This window comes from Mytilus galloprovincialis, chromosome 13, assembly GCF_965363235.1.
Source record: "Mytilus galloprovincialis chromosome 13, xbMytGall1.hap1.1, whole genome shotgun sequence".
In the NCBI taxonomy this organism is placed as follows: domain Eukaryota; kingdom Metazoa; phylum Mollusca; class Bivalvia; order Mytilida; family Mytilidae; genus Mytilus; species Mytilus galloprovincialis.
This window is the reverse complement of record NC_134850.1, coordinates 32,373,312-32,386,691: the sequence shown is the minus strand read 5'-3', so window position 1 is coordinate 32,386,691 and position 13,380 is coordinate 32,373,312. Positions and strand designations below refer to the sequence as shown.

General features: G+C 30.4%; 1 protein-coding gene across 1 annotated transcript in view; it reads right to left on the bottom strand.

Annotated features, from left to right (window-relative positions):
- Positions 1-13,380, bottom strand: part of LOC143057471 (uncharacterized) — a 364,231-nt gene that overhangs the window by 301,624 nt on the left and 49,227 nt on the right. The window contains exon 8 of the mRNA XM_076230779.1: positions 11,587-11,658. Coding sequence (XP_076086894.1) covers positions 11,587-11,658 — 72 coding nt within the window. The remainder of the gene's footprint in view (positions 1-11,586; positions 11,659-13,380) is intronic.

The following is a 13,380-nucleotide window of genomic DNA, read 5'->3' as shown; positions in this document are numbered from 1 at the left end:
ATACGACCGATTACAAAACAAAATATGTTCACTAAATTCACTTAAAATTCTAACATTTTTTTTAATTATTTTTATTGAAACGATACACAATTATTTTTTTGGGATATATTTTGAGGAATTGTGCAGCCAATTAAATAAAAAAAAAACAAATGTCTATAATAGATATGCAATAGCTTTATGGAACGCGCGTCTGGCGCAAATATAAAATTTCAATCCTGGTATATATGATGAGTTATTTATATAATCTTCATTTAATGTTGGGGCAATATACAAGTCAGTTAAACTGAAATAGTCTAAAGTGCACATATTGTATCGGTCTGATAATTTGTACTACTAAAAAAATGTAGAAATAGATTGCACCAGATCGAAAATGATATTACTCTTAATTAAGGCTTGCTTGAATTGTGTCATCTTTGTTTCCTGTAAACTATATTGTCCTAAACAAATACAGGGAAACCTCTCCAATGTGACAATTTCTATCCCCCTTAACTAATAACAGCAATACAATATCTTAAATCTAAAGTCATTATTTGTTATTTCTTTCAATTGTAAACTTTTGATATAATACAAAAATCAAATTGTCACAAATTAATATATCTGTGCACGAAAATAAAAAAAATAAAAATAGATAAATTACATCATTGCATGGAAAACCAGCATCAGATGGGGCAAACAGTTGTTTGTGGATTCAAATTATTTACAAATACTCCAGAGCCGTCAAACCATTAAAGATATTTTCGTCAAGCGTTTCAATTTGATTAGAACTCAGCCACCCGTAAAATAATATTTTTTAAACATATGTCTGCATAAAATATTTTGTAAGTTGTAATACTAAATACAATTGACACAAATCAATATATCTTTGAAAACAAATGGCAATTTATGACCATCAATTTAAACGACGTTTGTTTATTTTTATCAAAATGGTTGTCTTTAAACATTCAACAATGAAATCGATCCATATTTTAAAAGCTCGATGGAAAATATTTTTAAAAAGATACTCATTCCATACATATTTACAGTAGAAAAACTGAAGTATAGTATATCTGTTTGAAAACCAATTACAGGTATTACTGTCAGATCCTTCATGTTTATTTTCTTTTTAAATTTCTTCAGATTATTTGTAAAGTTTATTCTCATTGTTATTTTGTAACGTCACTGTTTCAGGGTGACAGAGGAACGTGTTTTATTTCGACACTTAAATCGTGTGGTGTTTAAATATATATACAATGTACTTATAACCAGGTGGTTGTCTTTGCTTAGTTGAAACATAAAAAGATCGATAATGCTTTTCCTATTCATCAAGGTTTTATCAAAATTTGATTAAGAATGCTGTCGTCTTTAATCCTGTAAACTATCTTGTCCTAATCAGATATAGGCAAACCTCTCCATTTACAAATTCAGACCCCTTACCTTATACCAGCAATTCAATAACCTTAATTGTTATTTCTTGCATATATTTCTAATTTTACTTGTAATACTAAATACAATTGACACAAATTAATATTTCTTTGAAAACAAATGGCAATTTATGACAATCAATAGGATCAATTTAAACGACGTTTCTTTATTTGCATCAAAATGGTTGTCTTTAAACATTCAACAAACTAAATCGATCCATATTTTAAAAGCTCGATGGAAAATATTTTTAAAAAGATAAGAACATTGATTATATGTGTTGCTTTTTCAAAATCTTGTGTTACTTGAAAAACAATTAATAAAAGGAGAGGGTGATATAATACAAGATCAAACCAGTAACATTTGTTCCGAAAAATTAGTGTATTCGTCATTGCAGTTATTAACCAACAGAAGTATATCTGTTTATAAACTGGTTGATATATATTGACAACATACGGGCAGATTTTCATATAATGATATGAAGTTTTTATTCATGTATGGCTTCCATTATTATCATTAGACGAAAACATCTTCAACATCTGCCCTTAAGTATATAGAAATCGATGTTGTTCTTATACAGTATTACTGCATTATCAATGATGAACTTGAATACAAATAATTCAATGACCATCTTGTACAACAGTGTTTAAAGATTTGAAGTGATGTCTTCTGACTTGTATCATTTGTCCCTCCATTTAATGAGTTCCATATTTAGTGACTCTTACGTTAAGTATTACGTTGTTGTGTGCATGCAACGGTATATTATATTTTGCATAACCATTTACTTTTAATTTTTTTCACTAAAATATTTTTGGTCAAGTGATATTGGACTGATAATTTTCTACCTTTCTCGTTAAGTATTGGGTATAGACAACTTTGTCAAATTAAATACCGTTTTACTGCTGACAATAATTAGTTATCAAATGTACCAGGATTATATTTTATAATTATAAAAATATTCAACGAGTGACCAAATAATTCACAAATGCGCGTAGCGTATACGTTAATTATCAGTGTTCACGAGTTAAATATTTCTTGGTACTTGAAATCATTGATAAGTTATTCTTTTTATTACATTGACAATGGGCTTTTGAATTGAAAAAAATGTAGAAACAACATTGTTGTATGACGTTAGGGGAGTGAACTCATTGCGTCTATTTCACATGTGAAGTTATCGGTTTTTATTTTACTGGGAAATCACTGTTATTCATTGCAAACAATGTAATAAATGTCCACATTACAACACAAAGTTAAAGTTCATGTATGACGTAGATGATTGCTGCAACCAGTTACATGTTGATGTTTGGCTAAAATATCAAGTCTTTAAAAAGTTAAATCACACAATCGATCACAAAATTGCATACAAACAAATTTATCTAATTTACCACAGCTTCGTCGTAACAAGTGTTGACATTAAAATACAAGGTTATAGTTTTGACTTAAATGATTAATGCACCAAATAACAGGTTGATGTACGGCTAAAACAAAGCAGTCTTCAGACAGTTTAGATACATAATTGATCGAATATTTTGAATACAAACAAAATGATCTTAATACCATATTTACTACAGCTTCGTCGTCACCAGTGTTGACATAATGATACGCATATTTATCCCTCGATATCAAAACTCCCCATTTTAACATCTCAATCTTGAGCGAAGATATGGTTAATCTCAATGGGGTTATGTCTAGGCAGACACCAGTGATGAAATGATGCCGGCAGAAATATCAGTCCATAATGTTTATTTCGTTTATCTAAATTGTTCGTATTAACCATATGAAAGTCTCGAGCCATGCACTAATTTTTACACAATGGTTTCCTTTGTGTTTTTATAATAGGATTTTTGGGGAGTAGGTCCGGGACCACAATTGTCGTCCCTTGATTTTCGTTGTTAACAAATATAGTCCCTAGAGTTGACAGTGAGTTACTTGCCATTAATTTTTATACCCCTTCCAAATTTATTTCTCCATGTTTAATGCCTCAAATTGCAAGTAGGGGGGGGGGGGTGAAATTACACTGTAAAAAAATTTGGGTCCAGAATTTTAAAGGAAAGTAGTGATCTGGTCTAGCTGAAAAAGGTTTAAAATTAGCACTTCAGAAGCTGTCAAAAGATTTCAAGACGCCCTGAACATAAAACTGTCCATATTTTGAGTTAGAGCCGATGAAGTTTTCTATAATTTTGATATAATTTGTCCCAAAAGTAGTACAACACACTGTAAAAGTTTCTTTGAGAAAGCGCAGGTGGGAATTTTTTATTTTCATTTATGTTCTAAAAGAAATGCACTACGAAATAATTGTGGTCTCGGACCAGTAATATTGGTCTAAAAACGGTTTCCCTTTTATGTTCAGTAAGAATTGACCAAAGCGTTGCTGATTGGGATACAAGTTATGACCAATTATGTTTTGACTTTTGTAACAGATCAGAGTCGGATTTTATCGAAATATACAACTGAAACAGCGATGTGTATAATCATCTTATACATGTTATAAAAAGTTATATCTTGGTTATTACCATAAAAAACACAAAAAAGAAGGAGGTCAGAGAGATGGATTAATCTCATCATTTAAAGAACTTAAATCCACTAGTCCATATTCTTTTTGAAGAAAAAAAACCAGCACCCAGATTAATCGAAACGAAATTTATACATGTTCTAATAATATTGCAGAAAAAAGGTGGAAATGACAATAGATATTTAGTAACTTTGTATCATTTTCTTGTTCTTTCTATTGGGCAAAGTCAAATTGAAGTTGTCAAAGTGCTAATATTTTACTGTTTTGGAAATATGTACTACTAATCTCTGATGTGCAAATGTATACCACTAGATCGATAATGCTATTCCTCTCTAGCAAGGTTTGGTCTCAATTTTTTTTCGAAAAGTAAACTATGTTGCCCTTAACAGATACAAGGTAACCTCTGTTTTCAAAACATTTATATCACCTTGACTTATCTTAAAAATTCAAAAACATTAATCTGAATGTTCTAATTTTTTTAATTCTAAAAATTGGTTCAGCTTACACCTTATACCAAATTGAATGAACAGGCATTTATCAATTTTAGTAGGAAAATTGCAAAATGTTTTCAAAAAGAGAAGATAAATCTTTGCGACAGCAAATCAGCAACACATGAAGGCAAATTATGTTTTTGCGGCATACAGTTACTTACAATATCTTGAGTGACGTCAAACCTTGAAAGATATTCACGTCGAGTGCTGAAATTTTGTTGCTATATAAGGACCTGCAAAATAAAATTTTTGAAACGTTTTTCTGCATAAAATATTTCATATTCATCAATGCAATAATACTTACCTTGGAAAACGAGGACTACAATGAATTATTCTAAAAGTTATTTATCATGGATGACTTAAATTATATATGTAAAAATAACATGCTCAAAGTCTTCTATTAAATCTGGTTTTTCAACAGCGTTTCTTAATACTAAACGCCGGATTTGAATACACAAAATTGTTTTTTGTCCAAGTGACGATATTTTACAACAGCTACAACGATACCAGTGTAGCTATACTTATATTTGGTTCTTCTTACCTCAAGTATTAAAACATCATGTCATCATTTCATCATTTTGATATCGAGCTGTTATATGTGAACTTATATGGTGAATTTACACGGAGCACGATGTAGGTAGACTAAAGTTACAAAATACTGCGGATAGGAATATCATTCCAGATTTGTATTTCAGTTACCAAAGTTATCCTTATTAGCCACATAAATAACTACACTGATATTACATATTTTGAACAACGGTTTTCTTTGTGTTTTTGGAAATAAAATAATTTAAATTTTGAAAACGGTAAGCCTTTCTAATTCAGCAGTAACTTTCGACAACTTTAATAAATTGGAAACCGTTATAGATTCATGATGAAGAGTTTAGATTTCAGTTTAATAAATTGTCATGCTTTAGCTGGCAAGATTATCAGTCCTTAAGTTTTAATTCAATTGCCTAAGTTAACCATGTTAAAACCCATAAAATCCTACATTCATGTATTACATTTGGCACAATGGTTTCTTTGTGTTTTTATTATCAAATGAGTGTATATTGGGAAGTGGTTTTGCTTTAAAAATGGTTTCCCTTTCTTATTCATTAGTAACTTCCCACAAGTTTGGCAAATGAAGGACTGTTTTAGAGCTAAATTTGTACGATGCAAAGTTCAGATTTTAGTTTTACAAAAACTTTCGCTTTAAACGCGAATTCAAATGGTATCGTTATACTTTGATATTTGTTTATAGATATTTTGAATTACTTTTTATCTGGTTAATTATCCTAAAGAAGGAGAAAATAGAGAATGCACATGGAAATATTTCAAAATACAATGTTGTGGTTATTCAAAAAATGTGAATACTTTTCGAAGACGCATAGCGCCGGAAAATGGTATCCCTTTTTGATGTTTAGTCTGAATTTGAAATGATTCTGTCATCTCTGCTTAAGTACACCATTTTGTCCTAAACAGTATATCTGGTGCAAGAAAATTGGAACCGTTAATCTTATTATAGGATAATCTCTCGATTGACAAATTTCGTATCACCTTAAATTATCATAAAATTCCCATAATATATCAATCATGCATAGTGTACTTGATTTGTCTATTTTGAATGATTAAATAAAGGTTCATAACATACATTCATAAAAGATCTGAAACATATCAATTCGTTTTCTGTTATTTACTGTCTGGTGAACGTACCTCTAAGGACTGTTATCAGACCTACACAGGAATTTAATACTTTAAGGATAATGTCAGCACATAACCAAGGGTTGTTGTATATTGCTGTATGTCTAACCTGTTTTATGTTTATTGTTTTTAAATAAACCAGGTCGTTAGTTTTCTCTTTTGAACTTTTTTCACGTGTGTCATCTCGGAGCCTTTTGTAGCTTATTATTCGGTATGGGTTTTGTTCATTATTGAATTCCGTGCGGTGACTTAGAGTTGCGAACTTTTGTATTGGTCTCGATTTCATTTTAAATCGTGGTACCTATGATAATTTATTTCACAGGATATTTATTTTATTCCGGTTTCAATTCACTATCTTGTTATAAAAAGATTTAGGCAAAAAGTGTTGCCATTTGGTTGTAGTATACGTACCTTTTTTTAAAACGAATTTCTGCATAAAATGTATTTCTATCTCCAAACGGAATTATATCATTTGGTGTTAATTTGAAATGATTTTTTTCATTCCTGTTAGAATTAACTTTCTACTAATTAAGATACAAAATTGATAAATGTGAACTACTTTTCAAAGATGTATAGCGCACTATAGATAGCGATTTTTCACTAAGCAAGGTTATATGTCAATTTGAGAAGAATTTGACCTTCCCTGCTCTAGCTAACAATCTTGTCATCAAAAGATATTGAGTAACCTCTCCATTCTAGATTGAACAATTCAGACAACTTTAAGATATCATATTCATTCAATTATAAGCAAGTCAATCTAAACGTCATTTTTTTTTTCGTTCATAAAAATAGTAGAATGTACAGCATGAACATATTTAATTATTTGCCCGGATTTGGTTATACGTTTAACCCTTTAGTTTTATCAACTCTTCATTGACTTCAATTTCTTAAGGTTTGGTCTCATCTTTGCACCTATATTGTCATAAACAGATACAGAGAAACCTCCCCATTGAAAAAATCCTCATCCCCCAAACTTGTATGAACAATCCAAAAACATTAATCTAAAAGTTCTTATTTGTTATTTCTTTACAATTGTACATTTTACATATATTAAATCGAATTGACAAACATTTATATATCGTTAAAAAAAATGGCAAGGTTTTCCCAAAAGATAAATCAAATCATTGCGATTGCAAACCAGCAATACATGGAGTCAAATATTTCTTTTGTGAATCGAGTTACTTACAATGCCTCCAGAGGCGTCAAATCTTTAAAAATGTTTACGTCAAGTTTCGAAAAAAATTGGTTGACAGCCAGGTCCCTCAAAAAAATAAATCTATTTCAACAACGTAATTTGCATACATTTTTCCGTTTTTATTAATCCGAACATAAAAAAGGCATTGGAAGTGTTCTTTATCTCTTTGGAAACTGGTCAATGAATGTTTGGAAGTAATATTGGTCTTTAAACGGTTTTACTCTCTCTTTTAGTTAAAATTGGGATAAAACTTTCGGTCTATTGATGGAACAAATATGTGTTTACTTTTGCATTTAGTCATTATGTTGTCGTCAGATAGCGATAACTTTTTATAGATTTCTTATAATAACTTTTCCCTAATTTTGTGTCTATTTAACCCTTTCCGTAACCAATATATAAAACAATTAATCAACGTGTGGTTGCCGATGATCTCAGACGATGATTGAATGAGTTTACGGTTCATAACCTTTATCAGCTGACTGGATGAATCAAAAGATGCTTACAAGTTTTAATGAAATAGACAATTTTGTGGAATGTGGAGGCCACTGGAAGGGATTTTCGCTGATCAAAAATGAAAATGAATTTGATATTCATTAGAGTTACTGATTATTACATAGTTATTCGTGGATTATCGGATATATTCAATCACGATTGTAAATTATCAACTTAAAAGTCCTCCCCGATGCTCGGAACTTAAAATTCGGTTATTTAATTATCTCGATTGGATAAATCCGATAATCAACTGCTACCAATGTAAGAATTTATGTATATCTTCTGTATTACCCTAAAGACGAACATCATCTTAATTTGTATTTTAAGAAACGGTAACCAGTTGAATCAGTATGAAATTTATAAATATTCTAAGAATATTGCAGAAAAAGAGGGGAAAATTACTATAGATATTTGGTAGCTTTATTGTTTTTGGACAATGTCAAATTGAAGTTGTAAAAGTGACAAGATTTTACTGTTTTGGAAATATGTATTACTACTCTCCGTTGTGCAAATGAATACCACCAGATCAATAGATTTTACTTTAAAAAGCGAGATTGCGACAACTTTGCAAAATGAGGTACTGTTTTAGAGCTATGATGAAAAGTTCAGATTTAAGTTTAATAAAAACTTTCGCGCTACCTGCAAATTTTAATTTGATCGTTAAATATAGATAGTTGATTATACGTATTTTATATTAATTTGTATCTAAATAAGAAGAAAATAGAAAAAGTCACATGGAAATAGTTCAAAGAACAATGTTGTGGTTGTTCTGATAATGTGAATTACTATTAGAAGACGTATAGAGTCGAATTGGTAAAGTTATTTCTCTCAAAAGATGTTTATTGTCCACTTGAAATTATTTGTTCATCTCTGCTCAAGTAAACTACCTTGTTTTAAACAGATAAAGGATAAACTTTTCTGTGACAAAGTTTTTATCACCTTAAAGTATCATAAAATCAATCCTAATGTACTGGTTTTTTTGTGGTGGTAAAAATGGTCCGGGTTTTGCATGGAATAGAATGATGTATTTGATCTTTTACAACTGACTTCATTTGTTTTGTATGATGTGTTCATAAAAGACATAAAATAGAAAAAAAACCAAAGGATATGGAATATCTATCCATAACACAAAATCAGTACATAAGATCTCTTTTTTTGCTTTTTTCTGTTTGGTCTAACTATAGAAGTATTTAACAATCTACACAGCAATTTGATCCTTTTATGTGAATGTCAGCAAATTAGTCCAGTGAAACATTTGCCATATATGCGGTATGCGTTTTGTTCACTGTTGAATTTTATACGGTGACCTTTAGTTTTCAACTTTATATTGGTCTTAATTTCTACTTGTTATGCTGGTAGCTATGATAAGTTTATTTATCAGAATACTGTTTCATTCCAGATCCAGTTATCTATCGTGACCTAAAACGATATAGGTGAACACCAAAGTGCTGACTACTGGGCTTGTGATACCCTCGGGGACGAAACGTCCACCAGCAGCAATGACATCGACCCAGTGGTGTAAATAGTTATCAAAAGTACCAGGATTATAATTTAGTACGCCAGACGCGCGTTTCGTCTACATAAGACTCATCAGTGACGCTCATATCAAAATAGTTATAAAGCCAAACAAGTACAAAGTTGAAGAGCATTGAGGATCCGAAATTCCAAAAAGTTGTGCCAAACACGGCTAAGGTAATCTATTTCTGGGACCAGAAAATCCGTAGTTTTTCGATAAATTCAAAATTTGTAAACAGGAAATTTATAAAAATGACCACATATTTGATATTCATGTCAACACCGAAGTGCTGACTACTGGGCTGGTGAAACCCTCGGGGACGAAACGTCCACCAAAACTGATAAACAAATTATGTAGTAAATACCTATTTCAAACGGGATAGCACATCCTCATTTTACGGAGATGTTGTTTACCGTCCCCGGAAATTTATAAACGATCCTGGTAAACTTATCGATCCTTTAAATAAACTTATTCTAAAAGGTTACCAAGTCAGCACTGTAACTAGATCATTGAATATTGTTTTATTGGTATTAATATTGATTTTGTTATTAGTACGTTTAAAGCAATCTAAATAGTATTGTTTTAAACATATACACATTCATGGTGCTCCAATCTGTAGATACCTGTATCTTGGCATTTCACAAGGTCATGTTTTTCTCTGACTCTTTATGACATGTTTACACTAAATCAATTGGATGTCGGATGTGTACTGATTGATAATCTAGTCTTAGATGCATGATTGTTTTATTAGTGTCTTTGAAATAGCTGTCAGTAACTGCGAGTACTCATAGATCTGTACTTAGTGTCTTTTTGTTCCTGGGATTTACAAGTACACGGCCACGTCCACTCTGTGTTTTGTTAGATGAATCTTATATATATCCATCTGATGAGTTAAGTCTTTTCAACTGATTTTTGTAGTTCGTTCTGATGTTATACTATTCCACCATTATTGAAAGCTAGTTCAAAGCCACTAACAACTTATCAAAGAATCTTGCATCTGAGACTAAATTATTAATCAGTTCACATCCAACATCCAATGGATTTAGTGTAAACACGTCATCAACAGTCAGAGAAAAGTATGACCTTGTGCAATGCTAAGATAGCGTCGTCAGATTTTAAATCCATGAATGTGCATATGTAAATAACAATAATATTTAGCTTGTTTTAAATTTACTGATACTTGTATCTATTGAAGAATTAAGTAAAGGTTTCAAGTAATTTGTTGTAACAAAATCCCTGGCTTGATAATTTACCAGTCATAGATAGATTACTTACGTTAAAATCAAAAACGTCACAACAGACACGGGCATAGCGAACGAGTTGTGAAATACTAGTATAAACACTGTAAGATGGTGCAAAAGGAACATCAACATCCAGAAAAGAAAATTAACAAAATAGAACGAAAAATCGTTCCTTTTGTAGTAAATCTATGTATATTATGTTAGGCAAAAAAGCTTTTCTTTATGTTTTTAAATATTTTTTGTGAGTAATATTGGTCTTTCAACGGTTCACTTTCTCATTCAGTAAAAACTATTTAAAACTTTTGATATTGGTCGTCAATGGAAGAAATAACTTTTTCACTCGATCAGAGTCATAATTGCATCGTCATATATAGCGATAAATGTTTATAGATACATTAATATAACTTGATTATTACTAAAAACACAAAATGATAAGAAAGTCAGATATAAAAGGACTTTGAGTTGTCTTATCAATTGAATAACATAAATCTAAACGTAAATATCTTTATTTGGTTTTTTTTAGAAACGGTAATCATTTTATTCAAAACGGTATGTCAAAATGTTCTAAGAATATTGCAAAATATTCTCCTGTCATTATGTGGGGCAAAGTCAAATTGAAGTTGTCCATAGTGCAAAAAATTTACTGTTCTTGAAATATGTACTACTTATCAAGGAAGTACAAATGTATTATATATAATGGTATTGCTATTTATCAAGGTTTGGTCTCAACTTTATTCAGAGTTCTGAGGTATCTGCTCAAGTAAACTACCTTCTCCTAAACAGACACAGGTAACCTCTGTTCTTAAAACATTTCTATTATATAAGAGTTTATTAAAAGTTCAATAATATTAATCATAACGTTCTTATTTTTTTTTTTTAAATTAATCAGTTTACATGTTATCTGAACCTAAATAAGCACGCATTAATGAATATAAATTTGGAAATTGCTAAATTTTTAAAAAGATAAGTTAAATCAATACGACAATAAACACGCAAAACATAAAGGGAAATTGGTTTTCTTTTTGTTTTGTTTGATTTTATAGAACCAAGTTACTTACGATGTCTGAAGAGCCGTCAAACCTCGAAAGATGTTCATGTCAAGCGTTGATATTTGATTGTTGCTCAACCACCTGCAAAATAACAATTTTGAAAATATATTTCTGCATAAATTTTATTATTATTTGTATTCATGTATGACTTTAATGATTAATGCAAAATATAAAATGTTCATGTTCAGCTAATCCACATCAGACGAAAACCACTGCTGGTATTTTCCGTAGCCAACACCCTGCTGTAGGTTATACCTACAATTGAATAACTGTTGTAGGTATCCACCTCATTCTATAATTTATAAGTTTGTTCTGGGAAATATAGTTCAAATTTGTTGTTAAGGTGGCTCGGGTGTCTTCCTCCATCTTGGATTTTAAAGTAGCAGATAAAAGTTGGTCTAGATCTTTAATAAAATGTGCAGATTTTGAGAGTAGTATGTAATTCATGTGTTAGACTTTTGATGTAATTATAGAAAATTATGTGTTTTATCATATTTACGGCTGTAATTTCTAAATAAAACATCCTATTTGTGTTTGATTTTTTTTCTTCAAATTTGCAAAATAGAGGGAGATAATTCAAATAGTAGGGGAGATTACTCTTATAATAGAAAGTGTTGTGAATTTAACCTTTTAATATGTAGCAAGAAAACAAGGTCGGTGATCCTATTTTTTCATTTTCTTATCTGAAATTAGAGATATCTTCCCACATTTTATCTTAAAATAATAGCATGTAGGTTTCTTTTTATCACGCAAAATTAGATTTTCCATGCATAATCTTTACAAAATCTTACAATTTTGCACAACCTGTAACGTGCAAAAAAAGTCCGGTGACCCATACAAATTATTAAAAAATGATATGGATTTTAATTAAAACACCCCTTCCACCTTAATGTTATAAGTAGACTTCTGTTTGGAAACTGAAATAGTGTATACTAACACACAGATGTTTATAATACTACAAAATTCTAGCTATTATTCATGTATGACTTTAATTATTTATACAAAAGATAGCATGTTGATGTTCAGCTAAAAAATCTGATCTTCATAAAGTTTAACCACATAATCGATAATGACTTTGCATCAACAAATAAATATGATAGAGATCATATTTACAACATATTCGTCGTAACAAGTGTTTGCACATCTTAATTTGCATCTTCTGCACTCGATATCAAAAATCCTGTTTTGATCATTTCAATCTCGGGCGAAGATATGGTTACATCAAATGTCTAAGCAGACAATAGTTTCAAAATGATGCTGGCCAGTTCCTAATTTTTAATTCGGTTATGTATTTTTAAAGTCATATGAAATGAGTAACTGGTAAAAAATAATGTTTATCTAATTCGTGAACCACTGCATGTATACATCATAAACTAAGTCTTCTGTGCACGATTTTATATCATTTTTTACGCATCCATATCGTATAATAGTAAAAAAAACGATCTTGGTCCGTTTAAAGTGTAAAATTATTGCAGCTAATTAATTGTCGTGCTTTTAAGCCATAGTTTAACGATTATCACCTTATAGTAAACAATCAGCAACGAATCATTGACATTGAGTACGTATATAACATGTACAATAAGATAATAGTTTATATCAATGACAGATCAATGCGTATTGCGATCACCAGATTTTTACGAGAAAGGTCACGCTGATTTCACTGCACACGGAAAACTTATTGGCGAATTGTTTCCGGTAAGCAAACACTTAAAAAAAACTAAGTTTCTTCAAAATTTGGACAAATTATAGAAATTTCTTGAGAAAAAAGTATATGTACATAAGTTTTATGATAAAAACTAGCCA